The 25,141-nt window shown below is 40.7% G+C and overlaps 1 protein-coding gene across 5 annotated transcripts; it reads right to left on the bottom strand.

The window, feature by feature from the left end:
* Positions 1–346: 346 nt before the first annotated feature.
* On the bottom strand, positions 347–24,858 carry LOC141420744 (uncharacterized). Of its 5 annotated transcripts, none has more exons than XM_074065464.1 (5): positions 24,767–24,858; positions 24,207–24,245; positions 19,716–19,876; positions 18,826–18,918; positions 347–17,169 (listed from the first exon to the last, which is right to left on the bottom strand). In XM_074065464.1, exons 3-5 carry the CDS (start codon positions 19,852–19,854, stop codon positions 15,554–15,556), a joined length of 1,848 nt encoding a protein of 615 aa, XP_073921565.1. In that variant the 5' UTR covers positions 19,855–19,876; positions 24,207–24,245; positions 24,767–24,858; the 3' UTR covers positions 347–15,553. The 5 variants fall into 5 exon arrangements, with proteins under 5 accessions (XP_073921565.1, XP_073921566.1, XP_073921568.1 ...); XM_074065465.1 differs by having other exon boundaries at positions 24,207–24,247; positions 24,781–24,858; XM_074065467.1 differs by lacking the exon at positions 24,767–24,858 and adding an exon at positions 24,692–24,760.
* Between the last annotated feature and the right edge of the window lie 283 nt (positions 24,859–25,141).

Genomic DNA, 25,141 nt, shown 5'->3' with positions numbered 1-25,141 from the left:
ATATCAATGTCCCATTTCTCTTATGGCAGATAGAGGCTCCAACACAGAGTGGGGATTTGTAGCAGACCATAACATAAATCAGCCACATGACGTCTTAGGAATGCAGAAACCCCTGTGACCTAGGATATGGAAAGGACCTAGCCTGGCCAGAGAACCAGTAGGTACAGGGGGCCTTTGGACATGTCAAGAATGGACATATAGGATTGCAGTACAATTTGTTCCTCAGATTATGGTAGAAACTTTACATATATATATATATATATATATATATATATATGTATATATATATATATATATATATATATATATATATATATATATATATATATATGTATATATGTATCTTCCCACTCCAACGCTCAGGGGGGACCCAGTTTCCAGACCCTGCTGTACATCTTGCTGTTCAGCCTTGTGCTCTCAATAAGTTTGCATCTTGCCTACAACTCTGGTGCTCCAGCCTCTTATTCTTAAGAGTGATTGAGAGTAAGAGCCCTGTGAAATGTCCGTGGACCCCTATGACAAGACCATTAAATCCAAACATTTAATTTTTTATTGTAACACAGTTGGGCCCCAATATAAATTGGACAATGATAAACATTCGCCCAAACAGTGCACTTTCAATTTCCCAATTCCACACAATCTCAAAACCTTCCAATGCTATGAGACATGGTCTGAGTTCTCCCTATATCTACACGTCTGTTTAGCTTCACTCTACTTCCCTCTCTCTGTTCTCCTCTTAAACAAATACACCCCTCCCAATATCACTGACATCCATTAAAAACCTCCTCTTCCTCTGACTTAGACACTGCTCTATGTCATCCTTTCCTCCTCCCTCATCTCATATGGTATCAAAAGTTTACCATAAAACCTTCTCTCTAAATTTGTCTCAGCCATGACGGGAGGTTTCTTTCACCCCTCATACTCCACAGTCTACTCCGGTCTCCTCTCCCAGACTGGCCATCAGAATGAAGACAACAGGAACAGAAATGGATGAGGACAAAGAGAAACCAATGTACAGCTCAAGTCACATTGTCAGTTAAAGACATGTGGCTGATGATTGGAACTGCTTTTCTGTTCCAACCTCCTGGTCTTCCACCTCAAACTAAGGCTCTAAATCTGTCTAAGGAGTTTTGGCCTTTAAGTCTTGCTTTTGATATGGGCCGTTATCCCATTGCAGATATGTCAAGATCAGGAGAAGGAACAAGTATATTCATGTTGCTATGGGTGGTCAGCTTGGGCTATCCATTCTCTCTACTGGCAAAGGCATCATACTGTTGGGATTATGGACCCATGCCCTCATCCACAGGTGTGCACAGGCCAGAGGGACCAAAGATAGAATTCCAATTCTCTAAGCTTTTTTTTATTTCCAGCAAATGCCCCATGTATTTAAAATTAAAATGTCAGTTTACCGGTAATGGCATTAGCTAAAAGGCAAAAGGGCAGCTTTCTTGAGTTCTGTAATAGGCACAATAAGACATCTGGATTTTTTCTTTTTCCCAACTTCCCACAAACTAAGCCTTGAAGGGTTAATTCATTCTACCTTTTCCATGCTTACTTAGATAGCCAGATATCACAAGTTTCAATGGAGACATAATCCTTTTTACCACAACAGTCTGCCCCTTTCCCAGCCTGTCATACTAATTCTAATTTCAAAACAATTTTTGGTATAAAATAAGAGCATGGACTCATGGATCCCATATCCTTTGTCCAGGTGAGGATACAGGATGCCAACCCTACAACCAAGACTAGGGTCTCTAGTCTACAGTAAAGGTTTGGCAAATAACAATGCTACTGTAAACCAATGTAAACTAATAATAAAAATAATTAAAAACACCCCCTAGAGGTAAATCTAAAACCTTCAATTTTTAAGAATGCACTTGGAATTCATGTAATTGTTTTGTAGCCATTGTGTGAATTTTGAGTATGTCTATTGTATGATTAACTTGCTAAAGACAAAAAATCTGATAGCTATGACAACAGTTTTATTGAAGACTGAGAGTGATTCAAAACACTTTCCTACAATTGACTCTTACTTCAGCTATCAAGATGCCCAAAATCAGTCCTAAAAGTATAGAATGGAACTCATCCCAATGTGCTCCTAAAATTTTTTTAAATAACTTATCAGTGTACTTCTGACCACATAGTTATTTCTTATGTGTTCTTGAGCCCTTGAATCTATGCATACTTAAATCGACATTTATGGTATGCCTCATGTAGAATTTTCTCCACGTGTCTGTTTGAACATCTTTAGGATGATTCTTCTAAGGTTTTATGTCTATCATGTCTAACTAAAATATAGGCATTATTTTATGGACAGTAACTTTAATCGCTTTCATTTTTTCACATGTAATTTACATTCAACTCTTTCATAATTAGATCTATTAAGAAATGAGATTTAATAACTTAGTTATTGTGTACACAAATAATTTGACATTGCCTTTTTTCATGGTATTCTGAAAGATGTTTCAAGGATCACGTTGAACTAGAACCTAAATCTCTATGTCCATTAACTGCAAGGCTATCTCAATATTGTACCGCTGTGTATGACATCTGTAAGAAACTGTTGTAAGGGAAATTTTATCAAAATAATTGCTCGTGTTTTCTCATGATCTCGTCAAGCTCTTAAATACTTAAACTAAATCAAAATTAAATTAGTTGATTTACATATTTGCTCATGTAAAGGTCTCTCAAATGACCACCTTAAAACTGTGTTCTATATCTAGACTTTATCTAGTTATTGTACAAACTTTTCCTGAGGAGAGCACTTTAAATTTAGAAACATGGAACAAGATAGGAGATGGACTCAGGATGTGATATAAAGCTGAGGGGCAGGAAAGCATGCATATTTTTACTTTCCTTTTGTAGTCTATGACTAGAGATTGTTTGGGGCCTACTCTATCACATAAACAAAGGTTTTCCTACTCAGTATTGGAGCTGGGATATGGGATTCACCCCTTACAACCAATCATCCAGGAATATAAGTAGAAACAAAATATTGTGGACTGCATAACCGCTGAACCATAAGCCCCACCGTATGAGGATGTTTTCTCATAATATTTAAATTCAGTCAAAAGATTATTCTGATTCTGATTCAGTGTCAGATGAGGAGGGTCAGTAGGATGCTCCAACTTGTCAAGTACTGGGAACCATGAATGTGGGGTTCCCTCCATGGGCCAAGAGACTTCCGTTCTTGCTAAGAGTCCCCTGCAGGCTACCTCGCAGGCATCTCATAGTCAAGGAGAAGATGAAGCTGGTTTTAGGTTTTAGCCTGTGCTTGAGAGACTGGACCCTATCAACCCTGGCATGCAACAGAGCTTGCATCAAAAGATTCCATTTAAAACTTTAAAGGAGGTTAAAAAAAAAAAGCCTGTACAGTGTATGGCTCTACGCCTCCATTGACACTGGGGCTATTACAAAATGTGGTAGGAACTCTGGAAAAAAATTTGGAGGCTACTTAAAAAGCTAGACATCGATCTACCATTTGATTGAGCAATACCACTCTTGGGGATATACCCAAAAGACTATGACACAGGTTACTCCAGAGGCACCTGCACACCCATGTTTATTGCGGCACTATTCACAATAGCCAAGTTATGGAAACAGCCAAGATGCCCCTCCACTGATGAATGGATTAAGAAAATGTGGTATCTATACACAATGGAATTTTATGCAGCCATGAAGAAGAATGAAATGCTATCATTCGCTGGTAAATGGATGGAAGTGGAGAACATCATTCTGAGTGAGGTTAGCCTGGCCCAAAAGACCAAAAATCATATGTTCTCCCTCATATGTGGACATTAGATCAAGGGCAAACACAACAAGGGGATTGGACTATGAGCACATGATAAAAGCGAGAACACACAAGGGAGGGGTGAGGATAGGTAAGACATCTAAAAAACTAGCTAGCATTTGTTGCCCTTAATGCAGAGAAACTAAAGCAGATGCCTTAAAAGCAACTGAGGCCAATAGGTGAAGGGGACCAGGAACTAGAGAAAAGGTTAGATCAAAAAGAATTAACCTAGAAGGTAACACACACGCACAGGAAATTAATGTGAATCAATGCCCTGTATAGCTATCCTTATCTCAACCAGCAAAACCCCTTGTTCCTTCCTATTATTGCTTATACTCTCTCTATAACAAAATTAGAAATAAGGGCAAAATAGTTTCTGCTGGGTATTGGGGGGGAGAGGGAGGCGGCGGAGTGGGTGGTAAGAGAGGGGGTGGGGGCAGGGGGGAGAAATGACCCAAGCCTTGTATGCACATATGAATAATAAAAGAAAAATGAAAAAAAATGTGGTAGGAGATACTGCTATGCCTCCAGACAACTGGGCAGGGCTGGCTAGAGCATGCCTCTCTCCATGTGATTACTTGCCATGGAAAACATGTTTTATAGAGTTGTGTCAGGAGCAGGCAAACCATAATTTGACACATGAAGTGCATATCACTGCAGATATGCTCATGGGAAGAGGACCTTTTGAATGTGTAGATAATCAATTACAGTATCCCCATCAAGCTTATCAGCAGATTGCCATCACAGGCACAAGGACATGGCAAGAACTACCCACAAAAGGAGAAAAGACTTTGGAATTAACTAGCATTCTCCAAGGTTCAGATGAGCCATATCAAGAGTTTGTGGCACACCTGCTGCAAAACATAAACAGGATATTGGCAGATGCCAAAGCCTGAAACATACTGGTAAAAAAAAAAAACTGGCTTCTGAGAATGCTAACAAGGCCTGTAAAACAGCACTTCAGCCATATAGACAGAGAGCTACTCTGCAGAAATGATTAGAATTTGTGCAGATATTGGACCGGATCACATCCTGTGTATAACTTTAGCTGCTGCCTTAAAGAAAGTGTTCCACCATGGGGGGAGAAAAAAAAAGGGACATTCCTTTCTTGTGGAATGTGGAAAACAGGGACATACATAGATGGGCAACCTCTTATACAACAGAGAAACTTCCAATATGGCCAGCCTCGACCCTATAAAACAGTGGGGGAAATGACTATGCAGGCTCCTCCACAATACTCACCATTGAACACCTCATTCATGGGACCCCAGGAAGCACAGGATTGGACCTCAGTCCCAACTCCCGATATGTGTTTACTCCTTATTTGGGAGTGCAAGTTATCCCTACAGGAGTCTATGGCTCTCTGCCCCAGGGCAGTGGGTTTAATATTCGGGAAAAGTAGTGCAATCATAAGGGGATTTCAGGTTTATCCAGGTGTAATTGATGAAGACTATACTAGGGAAATTAAGATAATGGCCCAGGCACCAAGTGCCTTTGTAGCAGTATCTCCAGAGAATAAAATAGTTCAATTGGTTATTCACCAAATGTGAAGAAAGGCAAGGTGTTAACACACCCAATGGAGAGATAAGGGATTTGGTTCCTCTGATCATGCCTACTGGGTACAACAAGAAACAAAAGACAGGCTGAAAATGACTTTGTTCTTAAAGAAAAAACAGTTTTTAGGACTTTTGGATACCGGTGCTGTCTCTGTAATAGCTGCTAGACACTGGAGAAAAAGTTGGCCTTGCTAGCCCTCTGCTCTTAATCTGCAGGGGGTAGCGGCCACTCATGATCCACTCCAGAGTGCTCAGCAGCTCCATTGGAGGGATGAAGAGGGACACTCAGGGTTTTTTTACTCCTTGTGTCTTAGACAATCTTCTAGTCAATCTGTGGGGAAGAGATGTATCAGAGTGTATGGATGCTATACTCTACAGTCCTATTAGCCTGGCCACTCACCAAATGTTTCAACAAGGCTATAATCCCTTAGGGGATTGGGAAAATATCAACCAGGTAGGTTTCATCCTGTACAACCTTTAGGGAGTCTAAGAAGGACATGGCTCAGACATCAAGCCATGAAGCATTTTCAGTAGGGGCCCTGGTCAAACAAATTAAATACTCCCCTTTCACACATGCAGCCCAGATTACTTGGCTCCCAACAGATCCAGTCTAGGTGGACCAGAGGCCTTTGACAGGAGAGAAACTGGCTGCAGCCACAGCTCTGGCGGACGAACAATTAAGGGCAGGGCCTATTAAGCCTACCCAATGGTAGGCTACCTTCGAATACTCCAATTTTTGTGATTAGAAAAAAGTCGGGAAGATGGAGGCTCTTACAAGATTTAGGGGCTATCACCAGAGTGATGCAGCCAATGAGAGCACTCCAGCCTGGCCCTCCTTTACCCATACCAATTTCATTAGATTATTGTCTTTGCATTCTTGATCATAAAGATGTTTTTCTTTTCTTTTCTACCATTCCTCTCCATTCAAAACACAGAGAAAAATTCTCTTTCACTTTATCATCACCAAATCATCAGGCCCTGGGTGTTGATTTCATTGGACAATGCTGTCCCAAGGCATGGCTAACAGTCCCAATATGGGTCAGGAATTTGTTGCTGCAGCAAAAGAACCTACACACCATAAATATCCAGAAGCTTCATTACATGGATCATATTCTCTTCAGTCATCCCAGTGGCTGTTTTTCCTAAGATGTAAACATGGCTGCTTACATTCAGAGAGAAGCAGTCACAGCTTTCCCCTGTTAAAAGAACTATAATGCCTCGCCCCATCCCCTGCAGAACTGCTGCCCACCTCCTAGATTTGCCATTGTATATAATAAACTCAGTAGACGTGGACAAGGTTATTGTGTGTCTCCATCCGAGCACCCACCTGGCCTCAGCTCTGTGCATTTTTTCTCTTCTGTCTTTTGTCCTTTCTTCACCTCCCATTGCCCCCAGTAGAGGTCGTGAGCCTGTCCCTTGATGGGTGCAAGAAACATGACTGACTGTTCTTGGGATGGCTGTGCTCACTGCAGCTGTCCTTCGCTCTATGTACCATCCACCTTCCTGGCATCTGACCTCCAGTAGTCTCCATGACAACTTGGGTTCACTCTCACAGCTTCACAGGTTGTCCTCTCAATGGCTGCTTGAAGAGATTATTGCCCTACTGTATACTGCTTGACCTCCCAGGCTTTCCTTTCACATCTCCATGAAAGCCTGTATGTCCCATATTTTCAGCGTCCTGCAGACCTAAAAACAAATATCAACTGGAGAATGCCCAACTCACTCACCTAATTGTACTGCACAGCCTGAGCCCACTTGAGACTTACCTTTAGCAGCCTCTGAGTGCCTGGATGGCTCACCATGGAGAAATGAACTCCATGGAGACAATTCCCCAGGAGGCCTAGGAAAGCAGAGAACCTCAGGACTCTTCTCACTTAAAAATCTCTGAAAGAGTTCAGCGACTATGGCTCACACCTGCAACCTTAGCTACTTGGGAGACTGAGATAATGTGGATCATAGTTTCAGGGCAGCCAGGGCAAATACTTCTAAAGACCCCATTTCCAAAATGACCAAAGGAAAATTGACTATAGGTGTAGCGGTAAAGCATTGAGTGTAGGGCATCTGGGTTGTTTCCACAGCTTGGCTATTGTGAATAGTGCTGCTATGAACATTGGTGTAGAGGAGTCCCTATTGTATCCTGACTTATCTTCCTTTGTTTAGACAGACAGGAGTGGTTTGATTGGATCATATGGCAGTTGTAGCTTTAGCTCTTTGAGGAATCTCCATGAGGCTTTCCACAAAAGTTGTGGTATTGCATTGGCACCTATACTATATAAGTGTTCCTGGTTTGCCTCATCATAACCTGCATGTGTTGACGTTGCCCTTGAATGTGTCATTTTAAGTGGGATGAGATAAAATCTAAGTGTTGTGTTGATTTACATCTCTTTTATAACCAGAGAAATTCAACACTTCATATATTTATTGGCCATCTGTACTTCTTCCTTTAAGAATTCCCCCATTTAATTCAAGAACTCATTTCTTCATTGGGATGTTGATTCTTTGGGGATTGAGTTTATTGCGTTCCCTGTAGATTCTGGAATTTAGTCCCTAATGGAATTAGTAGCTAGCAAAAATCTTCTCCCATTTTATGCACTGTATTTTGAGTCCAGTAACTGTTTCTTTTGCTGTGCAGAAACTCTTTACTTTGATGCAGTCCCATTTGTTCATTCTTTCTCTTAGATGCTGACCCTTTTGAGTTCTGGTTAGGAAGTTGTACCCTATACATATATGTTCCAGTATATTTCCTAGTAAATCCTGGAGTACTTTCAAAATTTCAGGCATTATATAAAGGTCACTGATCTACTTCAAGATGATTTTGGTACAGGGTGAAAGAAAGGAATCTAGTTTCAGTGTTCTACAGGTGGATGATAACTTTTCCCAGCAATATCTGTTGAAGAGGGTGCCATTCCTACATCGTGTGCTTGGACTCCTTTGTCGAAGATTAGGTGGCCACAGAAGAGTCAGTTTCTGTCTGGGTCTTCTATTCTAATCCATTGGTCTTCCTGTCTGTATTTGTGCCAATAGCATACTATTTTTATTATTATAGCTCTGCAGTATAGTTTGAAGTCTGGTATGTTGATGCCTCCAGCATTAGATATTATTCAGAATTGTTTTGGCTATTTGAGTTCTTTTGTATTTCCATGAGTATTTCAGGATTGAGTTTTCGAATTCTTGCAGAATATTATTTGAATTTTGATAGGGATGACGTTGAACATGTAGATTGCTTCTGGTAGTACGGCCATTTTCCCAAGGCTGATTTTACCAAGCCATTGGCATGGGAGATCTTTCCATCTTCTTTTCCATGTCTTCTTCAATTTCTTTCTTCAGTGGTTTATAGTTTTCATTAAAAAGGTGTTTGGTTCTTTACTTTCCCTCATTAAATTTATTCCAAGCTACTTTATTGTTTTGGAGGCTACTCAACCTGGGATCGTTTCACTGATTTCGATCCCAGGGTGTTGTTGGTTTACAGGAAAGCTACTGAATTCTGTATGTTGATATTGTGTCCTGCTACTTTGTCCAAAGAGTTTATGATTTCTAATAGTCTCGGGGTAGAGTTCTGAGAGCGCTTTATGTATACAATTACGCTATCTCCAAATAGGAAAAGTTTAATGTCTTCATTCTCTATTTGGATCCCTTTTCTTTCTTGCTCTGGTCTTATTGCTCTGAATAGGATTTGCAGAACTATATTGAATAGGAGGGTCAAATGACCTGCCTGGACATTGTCTGTTTGTATCATTTTTGTTTTGGAGTCTGAAGTTTTCATTAGACAGGCCAAATTTTTCAAATGCCAGGGTGAATGGGATCATCAATTGAACCAAAGTACAGGTTTTCTTTTAATATTCCAGGAGGATCTCAATGTCCTTCCACAGTACCATCAGACATCCTCTCGGGCTTTGGTCAATGCATTTTGATTACTCATCTCATCAATGGACTGATTTCACCACAGCCAGTCAAGTTACCCACAAACGTCAATGACTATACGTATGTAGAGTAGCATGAGGTGTACTTGGTATCCCAGAACTAAGCCTAATGGTCCAAGCAGACATTTAACCTGGATGTTTCTTTACATTGGAAACAGTAACACTAAGGTCTTCTAAAACTCATTTCCTCAGGATGACTCCTTTTATAGAGATATGATGGATGCAAAACCATTAGAGTCTGAGGTCCAACAGAGCAGAACGTACTACCTCAGTCTCCTGTCAACCTGCACACATGTGTAAGTGTTCGAAGAATATTCTTTCCCTTTTAACCAGGCATTTATTTTTCCATATTCACTTTCAATTTTTTAAGGTTTGTTTAAATCTTTTATCTTAAGTATCTGTACTCTTTTGTGGTCCTAAATGGGATCATAGTTACCTCTCCACTTACAGTTGGAAGTTGGTCCAATTCAAGGGGAGGAAATAAATTTTTAAAGGTGTGAAGTCAGTCTACCCAAGTGATCCTTAAAATAAAACAGCCCCTTACTCCTTAGTCATGCAAAAAGGACATAAGAGGCACCATTTTTGCCTCATTTTCATTTTTGCATTAGAATAAATGAATTTTAAACAAGTTACAGTGATTTTATTACAGATATACTTTATAATTGGCCACTGTCCAATCCTTAATTTACTTTCCTTCCATGTGTACTGATACAAATATTTAAAGTATGTGGTCAGCATTTGGGAGATAACACAGAGTGTGACCAAAGCATGGGCTGTCCCCCATAAGCAGTGGTGCAGGTGGTAAAAGCATTACTTTGCCATCTGTCCTAGGAAGCAAACTGGGCCTCATCAGTTGTAGCCAGAACCACGATTAATGTATTTGTAGTCTGGTCTCCCAAGAAGAGCCATGATACAATGGTGAAGTGATCCACTCCAAATGAGTATACATTGAGATCTAAGATCAATGCATATCCAATCATAATTAAGAAAGGGAATTATGCACTTTTGGCATCTACCTGTGAGAAAATACACATTTTATTTGCATTGGGGATATGTAGCTCAGTGTTGAAAAACTTACCTGGCACATGAGAGGCCCTAGGCTCGATCTGTACCCACAGTTTAAATTGTCAAGGTGTGTGCTACTGGGCTTTCAGTTGCTCATCACACACACACTGCCACAGACTTCATAAACTATAAAGGAGAGTTTATACTGGTTCTGTTGCTGCAAGACTGAGGGGAACATGTGGCAGTGGCCTCCTTCTCTCAGTCTGAGGCAGGGCAACACATGACAAGAGACAGAGAGCCTGTGTGAGTGTGTGTGTGTGTGTGTGTGTGTTGTCGCTTCATTCTTCCCTATAAATCTATCAGGATTCAATTATGGGTCTCTTCCTCAATGACTTCATCTAATCCCAAATTCCTTTCAGAAGGTCCCACCTCTAAGAACCTTAGTTGGCCTAAGTTTCTAACATCATAATAACACACAAAGATGATTAAGTTTCAACACACAAAATCTTGGCATATAAGAGAAATGTGATATGTTATTTGGGCAACCTGAGCAGCATATAGGACCAGATAAGGAGTAAAGTAAATACTAAGGAGTATTATAGGGAATAAAGATTGGAAAAAAGCTATACTCAGCTAACACTAAATTTTGTAAAGGAACCCCACACAGAGCTATCAGTGGAATTTTTTTTTTCTTACACAGCATGTGAGTGTGAACTCAGGGCCTACACTTTGTGACTCTACACCAGCACCTTTTTGGTTATGGGTTTTTTCAAGAGACTCATGAACAATTTTCCCAGACTGCTTTTGAATCTCAAGCCTCTTGATCTCTGCCTCCTGAGTAGCTAGGATTTGAGGCATGAGCCACAGGTGCCCAGCTTGTTAAATCGCTGTTTCTCTCTCATTTCAATATCAAAGACAGACTTGAAACATGTGATATCTATGTTTGAAGAAGAATGTTCTTTTTCTTTTCTGAGTGGGGAAGGGGTCCTGGGGTATGAATTGAGGGCCTACAACTTGAGACACCCCAGACGGCCTGTTTAAGTGATGGGTTTTTTTTCAAGATAGGGACTTGCAATCTATTTTCCTGGGCTTTCACTCTCAATCCTCCTGAGTAAGTAGGATGAGGTGTGAGCTACCTCTGCTCAGGCTGATAAATCTCTATTATTTATTTATTTTTAGATATTTTAAATTCAATGATATCCACTTGAAACAGTTTGAGACTTGATATCTATGTTCCAAAAAGAATGTTTTCTGAATATAAAGTATATCAATGTACAAACAATTTGGGGTTGGAGGTTGGCTCAAGTGGTGGAGCACCTGCTTGGCAAGCATGAGATCTTGAGATTAAACCCCAGCACCATCACCAACCACAAAAGTGTTAATACAGAAAAAACATACAAACACATTTCTTTCAATCAAAGGAAGGACTATCTGGTGCTTGGAGTGATTCTGATAAAACAATAGCAATCATTAAATATGTTCTGCCAAGTGGCATTTCAGCCCTGGAAGTACAATATGCAATATTTCCAAAGGGAATAAATGTCACAAAATAAACCAGACATGAAGATTTTAAGAAACAGAAACCCACAAATTCACTGTTGTAGACAGGAACTATTCTCCACATGCCCTAATGTGAACTCTAGTGAATCATGTCCTCAAATAAATGCTCTGTTCCACAGCATGGAAGGGACTTCATACACGGCTCTCACAAACAATAAGACAAAGGTGCAGCAATGTGACTGACACAATCACATGAAGTCCAGGCTGATCCTAGCACACTGCAGTAAAACGTGCTTCATGGTCACGAGGAAGCAAGCCATCCATGTGCTCTGCCTACAGAGAAGGAACTGTGGACAGCCTCCAGACACAACCAGTAGGAAATCAGGCCTTGGACTCTGTCTTCCTTCTTGAATAAACAATTTCTGCCAAAACCTGCATGAGGTTGGAAGTAATGGTCCTTGGTTAGTCTCCAGTGGGAAAGCAGCCCACTGACAGCTTGATTGCACACTTCTGAGATCTACAGCAGAGGACCTCACCAACTCAACTTCAGTCTCTCACTCACAGACACAGATAGGAAATCCCTACCATTTTCAGCTATTTTGCTGGCTGTTTCTTATGCTACAGGAGAAACCCAATACCCATTTAAATGTCTCAAAACACACAACTCCAGGGTTGGCTATTTCAGTTGCCTTCACATCACCATTCATGTTGACTGTACAACTAGCTCTCTGACTACATGCTCTCAGGCCGGACATCTGAGGCCAAAATGCCCATCCACAAGAACATCAACAAACACTGTCTTACCAGAGGAGAACCATTTTTGCAACAGCTGTGGTTTTCCATTTTGAGAAAATTCCCAGACATGCCCCAACATCTCTTTATATCCCCAAACAGAGATGGACTATATTCTGAGCACAAAAGGATTCCAAGAGAAAAATATTACTCAAGTTAATCATAAAGAGAGACACCAAAATTAATGTCTGAATTCCTGTGTAGAAGTGGGTTACAAAACAAATTGAGAATTTATCAGGACCAGGCATGGTGGTTCAGAACTGTAATCATTTCCAGCTACTCGGGAGGCAGAGATTAGACCTGATGCTTGAGACCAGCCCAGGGAAGAGAGATTCCATCTCAAATAAAATAAGCCTAGTGTGCTGCCTGCACCTGTGATCCCAGCTACATGAGAGGTGGCACGTAATAAATTGTAGAAGGAGGCTGACCCTGAGCAAAAACTCAAGACCCTCCCTAAAAAATAACTAAACCAAACAGAGAGCTGGGGGAATTGCTCATGTGGAAGAGCATCTGACTAGCAAGCATGAGGCCAACAGTTCAAATCCCAATACTACAACAAAAGACTTCGTGAAAAAAAATCAAGAGGGCTGTTGTTAAATCCAACAAATCTGTTACAGGCTCCTATCAATTTAATATAGTAATTTTATATGAGATGATATTTACTGACACCATCATCGCCATAGACTCCATGCTATTAGTCAACTGCCAGGAAACTTGGAAAAACTGCCAAAATGTACTCCTCACACTGACACTTTGATGCAGATTCCACTATTACATTTTCAACAAGAAGAAACAGAAGCCTAGAGAAGGGGAGGAGGGAAGTCACAGGATAGGTGGTGGAGTCAGGATTTAGTGTGTGGCCTCTGTTAGTGGGCTTGTGCCCACTGCACCATCACTGAAAATGCAGAGGCTGCTCAGACGCACAGCAGTCAGCATATGCACACGCACACACACACACACACAACTCTATTGCTATCCCACAGAGGATGGGGAATTAGAACCAAAGAGGAAATTCACTTCTAGACATTGCTGCTCACTGAACAGAATGAAACCAGTACCGCTGATCATAGCTCTGCAAGCTGATTCAAGCTTAAGCTGTTAACAATTGTATATCTGACTAGTTTGACTCTGAAAATGTTTCTTTTGGACACACTGGCTGACACTACGTTAGCTGCAGAACTTAAGGGAAAATTATCTTCTTAAAAATTTGAATCCAGGTGCAGTGGCACATGCTATAATTCCAGGATTTGGGAAGCTGAGGAAGGAGTAGGTTGGGGGCCAACCTGGGCCTCAGACCTGTATCAAAAAGGATAATAAAAATGTAACAATGGCAATATAAATTCATATAAAGTAGAAGAAAAAAGTACACAATAGTTTCTACTTAATATATTTAACAAGATATGAAGGCAGAGTAACATTTGATGAGAAAAGTCTTAACAGCCATTGTTTCAGTATACTACTTCCCCACAAAGGCTCCTGAGCTGCACGCCCCTACTTTCACACTGTGGTGGTGAACTTTTAAAAGGTATGGCCTACTGGAGGCACTTAGGGCATAGAACACAGAAGCCCAAAAGGACTTATTGCTCTTTTACACTTAGTTCACACAAGAATGAGTCATGACAAAGCAATACTGGGGTTTAAAGTAGGACCTCAAGCTTGCTAAGCATGGATTAACCGCTTGAGTCATATCCCAAGTGTGTGTGTGTGTGTGTGTGTGTGTGGTCAGTACGAGCAGGAATGTACCTGTGTGCATGTTGGTGTGTGTTGAGGTACTGGGGCCTGAACTCAGGGCCTTCACCTTCAGCCACTCCTCCAGCCCTATTATTATGAAGGGTTTTTTGAGATAGGGTATCACAAACTATGTACCTGGGCAGGATTTGAACCACAATCTTCCTGGTTTCTTCCTCCCGAGTAGCTAGGATTATATGCATGAGCCACTGCACCTGGCTCCACGGCTTTCTTTTTTAGTAATTTGTCACACAGGGTCTCAGTTTTTGTCCACAGAGCCCTGGAACACAATCCTACCTACATCAATCACAGAGCTAGGGTTAGAGCTGAGTACAGCTGTGGTGACACCTGCCTAATTAGTTGAGATGGAGTCTTGTGAAATCTTTACCCAGTATGGCATCAAACCACAATCCTCCAATCTAAACAACCCAAATAACTTGTATTATAGGCTTCAGCCACTTCTTCCACACACCCACATTTCTTTCATTCCCCAAAACTTCATTTGGAGATGAAAGATGACAACATCAGTTTCTCTTCTGTATGAATTTTGTGATCCACATGAACAGGGAAACTCTCTCAGGAACACCTCCCAAATTCATAAAGTGAGTAAGCAAAAGTGGCTGTGGGTGTTGAAATGCACAGACCACACATAAAATGGCTGAACAGAGTAGGTATTTATTTCTCACATGTAACAAATGAAGGATGCTGAGCCAGTAGTGGAAAGTCCTCTGTTCTCTTCATTGCTGTCGTAAATCACAGTGACTAAAGGCATATATGCTCCCAATGAAAGTTGGGGAGGACAGAAAGGTCATTGATACATTTCAGGCTGGGATATAATGTTCATCATTGTGTTCAACTCTACACACAGAGCTGTGAACGTTTGGCCAGCAGAAGTGGAGGCAGAGAAACACAAATGGCTTCAGGAGGACACATAGCTAGTCTCAGCCATAGAAATTTTTCCCACCAGGTAAATTCTCTGTTACCTGAGGTTTGATTTCTGAGAAAGTACTTCCACCTTCAAAGGCTAGTCTCTTGTGTGTGGTCTGATGCTTGCAGAGGAGTGACTTCTGGCCAAAGGTTTTTCCACCCTAACTACGCTGATAGGACTTCTCCCCAGTGTGAATTCTCTCATGCTTGGTGAGTTGGGACTTCCAGCCAAAGGTTTTACAACACTCACTACACTGAAAGGGCTTCTTCCCAGTGTGAATTCTCTCACGCATGGTGAGGTCTGAATTCCAGGTAAAGGATTTTCCACAATGATTTCACTGAAAAGGCTTCTCCTCAGAGTGAATTTTTTTATGCTGGGTGAGGTATGGCTTCAAGACAAAACATTTTCCACATAGATTACACTGATAGGGCTTCTCCCCAGTGTGAATTCTCTCATGCTTGGTGAGTTGTGACTTCCAGCCAAAGGTTTTACAACACTGACTACACTGATAGGGCTTCTCTCCAGTGTGAATTCTCTCATGCATGATGAGGTCTGAATTCCAAGTAAAGGATTTTCCACAGTGGTTACACTGATAAGGCTTCTCCTCAGAGTGAATTTTTTTATGCTGGGTGAGGTATGGCTTCAAGACAAAGGATTTTCCACATTGATTACACTGATAGGGCTTCTCCCCAGTGTGAATTCTCTCATGCTTGATGAGTTGTGACTTCCACACAAAGGTTTTACAACACTGACTACACTGATAGGGCTTCTCCCCAGAATGCATTCTTTCATGCTGGGTGAGTCTTGACTTCCAGACAAAGGATTTTCCACACTGATTACAATGATAGGGCTTCTTCCCAGTGTGAATTGTCTCATGCTTGGCAAGGTATGACTTCAAGCCAAATGATTTTCCACATTGATTACACTGATATGGCTTCTCCCCAGTGTGAGTAATCTCATGATATGTGAGATGTGACTTACGACCATAGGATTTTCCACACTGATTACACTGATAGGGCTTCTCCCTATTGTGAACTATTTCATGTTTGGTGAGATGTGACTTCAAGCCAAAGGATTTTCCACACTGATTACACTGATAGGGCTTCTCCCCAGTGTGAATTCTCTCATGCATGCTGAGGTATGACTTCAAGCGAAACGATTTTCCACAATGATTACACTGATAGGGCTTCTCCCCAGCATGAATTCTCTCATGCCTGCTGAGGTATGACTTCAATCCAAAGGATTTTCCACATTGATTACACTGATAGGGCTTCTGCCCAGTGTGAATTCTCTTGTGCTTGGTGAGTTGTGAGTTGTCACCAAAGGTTTTTCCACATTGATTACACTGATAGGGCTTCTCACCAGAGTGAATTCTTTCATGTTGGTTGAGATGTGACTTCACACCAAAGGATTTTTCACACTGACTACACTGATAGGGCTTCTCCCCAGTGTGCATTATCTCATGTATAGTGAGAGCTGACTTCTGAAGAAAGGATTTTTCACACCTAATACACTGATAGGGCTTCTGCCCAGTGGGAATCATCTCATGCTGGGTGAGTCCATACTTCCAGACAAAGGATTTTCCACACTGATTATACTGACAGGGCTGCTCTCCAGTGTCAGTTATCTCATGCTTGGTGAGCTGTGATTCCTGGACTAAGAACTTTCTGCACTGATTACACTGACACGGTTTCTTACCTGTATGCATCCCCTCCGTCCTACTATTGAGATGCGTAGTCTCACATATATTCAACTCCTCAGGCGTCACTCCTAAAGAACCTGCGAGCTTTACAATCAAATTTGAAATATGGTGTGAACTCAAATGAAAGGCATGTCCTAACATAACCCTCTCCTTAGTTGGTGTGTTGTTCATAGTGATTCCACTTTGCCACAAATGTCTATCTTGACGTTCCACACTGGTCTCAATTATGACATCCACACTTTGGACAACTAAAATGAGAAAAGAAGAAAATAACCACATACATGAAAAACATCTAAGCATTTCTATGAAATGTGCATAGAAGATTCTACTCCTACTGGCGTAAGATTTCATAAAAATCACAACAGGTTGTTGGCTGGCAAGTAAATCATTTTCTTACTACTGGATTAATGTAACATATCACACTGACATAGTTTCATATGTTGAACTGTTTTTCCTTGCTTATTTAATTTTTATTCCATGCCATAGTATTTCAATAAAATATTCATCAGCAGCCTAGTCATGGTTTTCCATGGAGTGCTTCTCTCCTGCCATTTCTTTTCCCCATTCATTTCCTCTACTGTTCTGACAATGTTGGGGTCTCATGCTGCTCTTCTTTGAATTATTCTACTTTAGAGGGTTCAAACATTTCCAGATGAGCTACTTGCAGAATAGAATTGAACTACCACTATGGTTCACTAGGTTAAGTCTGGACTGTTCTCTTTTCCTTACAAACTCCCTAGGTAAACTGGTCTGCAAGTTGAAATAAATAATAGTAAATGAGTAATTAAAGTTAAAGCTAATTTCCAAAACTGTGATTCCAAGAGTCAAGCAGACCTCAACTGAGATTGTCATTTTCACCTATTATGTGTAAAATTTTGAAAACAGGAAGTGAAACTCAAACTCTCCCAAGGTAAAAAATAATCCCATTGTGAATGTAGTACAGTGGAACACTACTTGACCAGCACACGAGAGGTCCTGAGTTCATTCCCCAGCACAGAAAATTTAAACAAACATCACATAAGACAATCTTCTCTAACCAACCTTCCCATACGATCACATCTCATGCTTCTTTTTCTCACTTTGATTAAATATTCCTCATGATTCTTATTTGACTATTTCAAATACATTAATTTTTCTCTCAGCAAACTATAAATTCTATGAAAGAGACATTATTCTGTTACTTTCTGTCATTTGTACAACTATAAAATTCCTGGGACTTGAAAATCAGCTCTAATAGGTTTGCTGAAGCATAAATAATTTTTGAATAAATGTCAGACAATATAAATCTATGAGAACCTATGCATGGGGTTAGATACAATCCCTGGGGAGGCAGAAACAGGAAGATGGAGACAACAAGGACACCCAGGGTACATACCAGGAGCCTATCAAAAAAAATTCACAAAAACGTGCCAGAGGTAAACACATATAATTCTAGGAAAGCAGGTTTTGAGATTGGGAACATATTGGTTCAAAGGCAGTCCTACACAAATAGTTCACAGGACCCCACCTCCAATATAACGACAGCGAAATGGGTGGAGGTGTGGCTCAAGTGGTACAGCACCTGCTTTGCAATCTAAAAGCCATGAATTCAAGCCCCAGCCCCACAACAAAAAATTTAAATAATTTTAAAAATCCATGAGGATGGAGGATGGGACAATTGAGAATACTGAGAAACTAAAAATCAAAGAAAAAGACATAAGATTAGGGTTTAGATTTGGGATAAAAGGTAACAATGTATGTGTGAGAGCCCTAATTGCAATTGGTAATACACAGGTTTGATGTGCAGAAGGCCAATGTCCTCAGGTGTACAATCTGGAATACAGCCTGATGAAATCAGCACAACACAGCCAATATTTGCTTGGCTCCACTGTCATGGCCTCCCCAGCCAATATGCAGTGACTGACCTGGTGGGCTTAGGTTTGGAGGTTCTTTACTCATCCATGGCTCTACTCCTTGCTCCAGCTTGAAGATCAGCTCAGGTTTGGTGATGCATTGCCCTGTACATCCAAACAAAGGGAAGGATATTGACAAATGATTAAGTGAGAATTGTTACTCCACCATCCTTTTCGTCAATGATGGACATGTTCTGTCTGTGCTGCCATCAATAGAGCTACTAGCCACATTGCCTACCAAATACTTGAAATAGGATGAGTCTCACTGAGGAGCTACATTTAAAATTTGGTTTAATTTCTTTCTCATTATTCTTTAAATGATATATTAGCATATTATAGTTGTATCAGGGATATACAGTGACATTTACAAACTCCTTATAATATATCTTCGTTAGATTCACTACCTCCATCATTCTCCTTTACCTCCCTCCCCACATTGTCAGAACAGTTTCAATAGGTTCTATTGATCCATTTTCATATGTGAATACATAATACCTCTGAGACTTTCACCTGTTCCTAATGCCATACCAATACCTGGACTTGTTCTATCTTCTTGACCTTCATTTTTTTAAAAAAAGACATTTTTGTTTACGATTATAAAAAAAAGATTATACAGGGAGTTTAATTGTGACATTTCCATATAATATATATACATACACATATATATGTATGTATGCATTATGCCATGAATTGATTCATGCCCTCCATTATAAATCAGGTTCCCTAAAGCAAGACAAACCCCAGCTTTGAAACTGCGCAATTAAGGGCAGCTGTGTACTCTTCATGAGAGAGGGTGAATAACTGAATTCTTCATGGGATGGAGCTGTGCACCTACATAGTTTTCATGTATTTACTAAGAAGACCACATTTGCTCCTAAGTAATACAGGGCAGTTTCACTCACCCAGGGACACCAGGCTGCTGTAGGTCTCCAGCATCACCTCCCTGTACAGGGTCCTCTGAGCATCGTCCAGGTCCCGCCACTCCTCCCAGGTAAAGTCCAAAGCCACATCCTCAAATGACACCAACTCTTGGAATGCCATCTTTGTTCTCAATTCACCAGCCCTAGAATATGAAAGTTCTGGTTTTTGTATGTGGGGGTGGGAGTGGAGGAGGGATTGTCATATACATTTTGTAAACAATGTAGTTTCTTTCGTACTCCATAGGATAAAGGAAAGTCACAGAAATGTACTGCCATTGTAATAATCTCCTAAATACTAAAAGTACTATAACAAAGTTTAGTGATACATCTAAAAACACTCATTTTGGTAGATATTCAAGTATGAGTAAAAATAGGCCTAGTGATACATGGCTGTAATCCCAGCAATGACGAGAATAAGACAGGAGTAGTAGGAATTCAAGGACAATCTGGGCTACATAGCCATCTGATAGATGAATTCTTTTACAGCTCAATGTAAATGAAACAAGGAAAGAGAACATACAATTCTATTTTGCAGGATGAATATGCACTTCACTGAGAAACATAAAAGCCTTTCCATTGCTAAAAACATCTTTTCATGGCTGCAAGACAATAGAAGTCCACTCACAACCACACAAACAACACTCGCTACATCAATGGAACTCCGTAGAGTACTATGTTGAGCTGAATGAACTGGACCATGATGAGAGATAAACACAATATGAAGGCAACGATTATGCACTCCATATACATAAACAATCTCTAACAAGAAATTTAATATTCTTGTTGTTTTCCAAAGATGTATGAGGTAAAGTACGTACTAAAGCATCATAATATTTCTTTCCTAACTCCAAAAGATGTTGGTATTCACTCCAGGCATCTCTGCCATTTCCCAAACAACAGATGTAAAACGTGAGGTCAGGTGAGCAAACTGAGCAGATCTACATTCCAACAGTCATCCTTGGGAGGAGAATTGGAAAGGCCTAAGGGAGAGTTAGAGTAAAAAGCAGAGTGGAACAGCAGGTCACAAAAAAGTAGGACTGCAGAACAGAGAATTAATCTTAAAAAGGTGAAAAAAGAAAAGGGCAGGAACAGAATTTGGTTAAGAATTTGCTGAATGAAAATAAAAACATATTTTATTTCTAGATAATCTGCATGATTGCTGCCTCTTACATACTGGCACTGTTATGTGAACTTTGGAAAATGAAAGAATACAACAGCAGGCTGGGTGCCTCTGGTTCACCCATATAATCCTAGTTATGTTGCAGGCAGAGATCAGTACGGTCCTCGTTCAAAGCCAGCCAGGGCAAATAGTTCATGACACCCTGTTTCGAAAATACCCAACACACACACACACACACACACACACACACACACACACAAGAAAACAAGAACAAAAGAAAACTTTCAAAGAAAATAAAAAACCAACATTAAAAAATGGGGCTGATTGAGTGCATATATTAAAAAGACTGAAAGATCCCAAATCAATGATCTAATGTTACATCTCAAACTCCTAGAAAAACAAGAACAAGCAAATCCCAAAACAAATAGAAGGAGAGAAATAATAAATACAAGAGTTGAAACCAATGAAATAGAAACCAAAAAAAACATACAAAGAACTAATGAAAGAAAAAGTTAGTTCTTTGAAAAAATAAACAAGATCGATAGACCCTTGGCAAACTTGACTAAAATGAGGAGAGAAAAAAACCCAAATTAGTAGAATCAGGAATGCAAAAGGGGAGATTACAACAAACACCATGGAAGTCCAGGAAATCATCAGAGACTACTTTGAGAACCTATATTCAAATAAATTTGAAAATCTTAAAAGAAATGGACAGATTTCTAGATACATATGACCATGCAAAACTGAACCAAGAGGAAATTAATCACCTGAATAGATCTATAACACAAAATGAAATTGAAGCAGCAATCAAGAGTCTCCCCAAAAAGAAATGTCCAGGACCTGATGGATTCTCTGCTGAATTCTATCAGACCTTTAAAGAAGAACTGATACCAACCCTCCTTAAACTGTTCCACGAAATAGAGAGGGAAAGAAACTGCCAAACACATTTTATGAAGCCAGTATTACACTTATCCCAAAACCAGGCAAAGACACCTCCAAAAAGGAGAACTATAGGCCAATCTCCTTAATGAACAGTGACGCAAAAATCCTCAACAAAGTAATGGCAAACCGAATTCAACAACACATCAAAAAGATTATTCACCATGACCAAGTAGGCTTCATCCCAGGGATGCAGGGGTGGTTCATCATACGAAAATCAATAAACGTAATAAACCACATTAACAGAAGCAAAGACAAAAACCACTTGATCATCTCAATAGATGTAGAAAAAGCCTTTGATAAGATACAACACCATTTCATGATAAAAGCTCTAAGAAAACTAGGAATAGAAGGAAAGTACCTAAACAGTATAAAAGCTATATATGACAAACAGACAGCCAGCATTATACTTAATGGAGAAAGACTGAAACCACTCCCTCTAAAATCAGGAACCAGACAAGGATGCCCACTATCTCCACTTCTATTCAACATAGTACTGGAATTCCTAGCCAGAGCAATTAGGCAAGAAGAAGGAATAAAAGGAATACAAATAGGTAAAGAAACTGTCAAAATATCCCTATTTGCAGACGACATGATCCTATACCTTAAAGACCCAAAAAACTCTACTCAGAAGCTTCTAGACATCAGCAATAGCTATAGCAAGGTAGCAAGATATAAAATCAACATAGAAAAATCATTAGCATTTCTATACACTAACAATGAGCAAACTGAAAAAGAATGTATGAAAACAATTCCATTTACAATGGCCTCAAAAAAAAAATCAAATACCTAGGTGTAAACCTAACAAAAGATGTGAAAGACCTCTACAAGGAAAACTATAAACTTCTGAAGAAAGAGATTGAGGAAGACTAGAAAGTGGAGAAATCTCCCATGTTCATGGATTGGTAGAAGTACCAATATACATGTAATCTACATGTTTAATGCAATTCCCATCAAAATTCCAATGACATTCATTAAAGATATCAAAAATATACCGTGAAATTTAAATGGAATTTTACAAAATGGAATTTTACACAGCCATGAAGAACAATGAAAACTTGTCATTTGCAGGTAAATGGATGGAACTGGAGAACATCACCTTAAGTGAACTTACCAGGATCAGAAATACAAAAATTGTATGTTCTCCCTCATCTGTGGACTTTACATCTAAAACAAATGCTAAGACAAGAACAAATACAGGAGGAATAGGGAAAAGTAGGGAAGCCAAAATTAGAATGTGTTTGGTGTCCACATTGCAGAGGATCTAATGCAGTAACCTTAAAACGACAGAGGTAAATATGGGAAGGTGACCAGGAAGAAATGAAGAGGTCTGGGAGAGATGAATCAAAACAGGCTGTAATACACTTGGGCATGGAAGCAATGCTAGGAATCGCTGTGGATAGCTATCCTTATCCAACAAGCAAAAACGCTGTTTTTCTTATTATTGTTTATATTTCCTCTTCAACAAAACTGCAGAAAAGGGCAGAACAGATTCTGCCTCGAAGCAAGGTGGATGGGAGGAGAGGGAGAGGGCAGTGGGCAGGGGTTAGAAATGACCCAAACAAAGTATGCACATATGAATACATGAATAAAGAAAAAAAAATTTTTTAAAGAACAAGCTAATTTTCAGGACCATGTTTCTGGTAACAGGAGGGCTGCGGTTGGCAGTCAGCCTTAGGCAAATAGTTCCAGAGACCTTATCTCAAAAATTCCCATCAGAAAAAAAAAAGGGTTAGGAGAGTGGCTCAAGTAGGAACCTTGAAGCCCTGAATTAAAACTCCACTCCCAGACCAAAAAAATATTACAATTAAAATAGGACTGATTAACACAATCAACTGACTCAGCAATAAATAATAATCGCAGTTCAAAACCAGCCAGGGAAATGTTCTTGAGGCCACATCTCCAAAATAACCAGACCAAGGGCTGGCAGGATCCCTAAAGTTGCAAGAGTGACTGCCCAGCAAACACGACGCTCTGAATTCAAACCCCACTAATACAGAAACAGAGAGAGAAGGAGGGCGGGAGGGAGACAGCCAGAGAGAGAGAGTAAGATATTTTAAACAAACATTATGTCTTCGCTAAAAATACATCTGGAGCCCAAGGACGACAATGACAAAATTTAAACGTATACGATTCAAAAACAAATGCACATGGGGACTGGATGTGTGGGCACATGTCCTCAATTCCAGCTACACAGGAAGTTGAGGTAGGAGGAAGATCAGGGTCTGAGGATTTCCCGAGGCAAAAGCAAGCACTCTTTGAGGACTGGGGTGTGCCTCCAGTAGTAAAGCTGCTTCCTTCAAGGCCCTGAGTACAACTACCACCACCGCGAAATAAACAAACAAAAGGTTATGGTAAAGAGACCCAGTCTGAAAAATTCACTACAAGCAAAAAGGGATGCGGGTGTAGCTCACGTGTGCAAAGCTTGCGATGCCCTGGTCCAAATCCCAGTACTGCCAAAAAAAGAAAAAATAAAATGACTTGGGTTATAGGAGGAACTAATTACTTCCCACGGGACTCCAGAAGCACAGCCCCACTGTAATTCCTCCTCTTTTCATAGAGACATGCATGCTGCAACTCAGCATTTTTGCTGATGCCCGTGCATTACAAATGCACCTGGAATTGGGAACACTGTGCCCGGGACAGTTCCAAGGAGGCGCCTCCACGCACCCGCAAGGCAACGATCCGCAATGTGCCACTGTCGCGGCCTGGCCAGGAGGACGCCACTAGATGTGACAGGTCCAAGTGAGCAAAGGCTTTGCTCCAAGGTGCGCCTTCCTGGCCGCAGTCACACTGCAGACGCGCGGCCGAGCAGTGACACACATGGCTGCCGCGACTTTCCCTCCCAGCCCGGCTCGGCTCCGCCCGCCATCTGTGTCACCGACCGGGGGACGACCACCTGCGGTTCTGCCTAAACCTCCTCAGGGTCGCCGCTCCTGCACGCCAGGGTCCCCGTGGTGGGTTTCTCTCTCACCATAATACAGCCCTTCTGAGATTCAGTGGACGAATTCAAAGCCCCACTTCAGCTTCCTCAGAGCAGCAGGTCCGGAACTTCCGGGAATAAACTTCCGGGAGGAAACTGATAGGGGCAGGGCGGCGCACGCGCACAAGAAACCCGGACGACCACTCCTGTTGATGCAGGTAACTGGACTGAGGGAACACTACATTTCCGACAAGCCATTGCGAAGGTCCCACAAGGCCAAGGGACACTTCATCTCCCTGGAGGTCTTACTGCAACTAGAGGAGCATGAGCTGCTTTAGGATTGGTCCATAGCACGCGGTAGACATGTGGACTCCTGCTTCTTTATTAAATTCTGCTCTCACAATCCAGCACATTCTGGGAAAAATA

This window comes from Castor canadensis, chromosome 2 (genome assembly GCF_047511655.1).
Source record: "Castor canadensis chromosome 2, mCasCan1.hap1v2, whole genome shotgun sequence".
NCBI lineage: Eukaryota > Metazoa > Chordata > Mammalia > Rodentia > Castoridae > Castor > Castor canadensis.
Note: the sequence above shows the minus strand (reverse complement) of the source record. Positions and strands in the feature narration are given on the sequence as shown.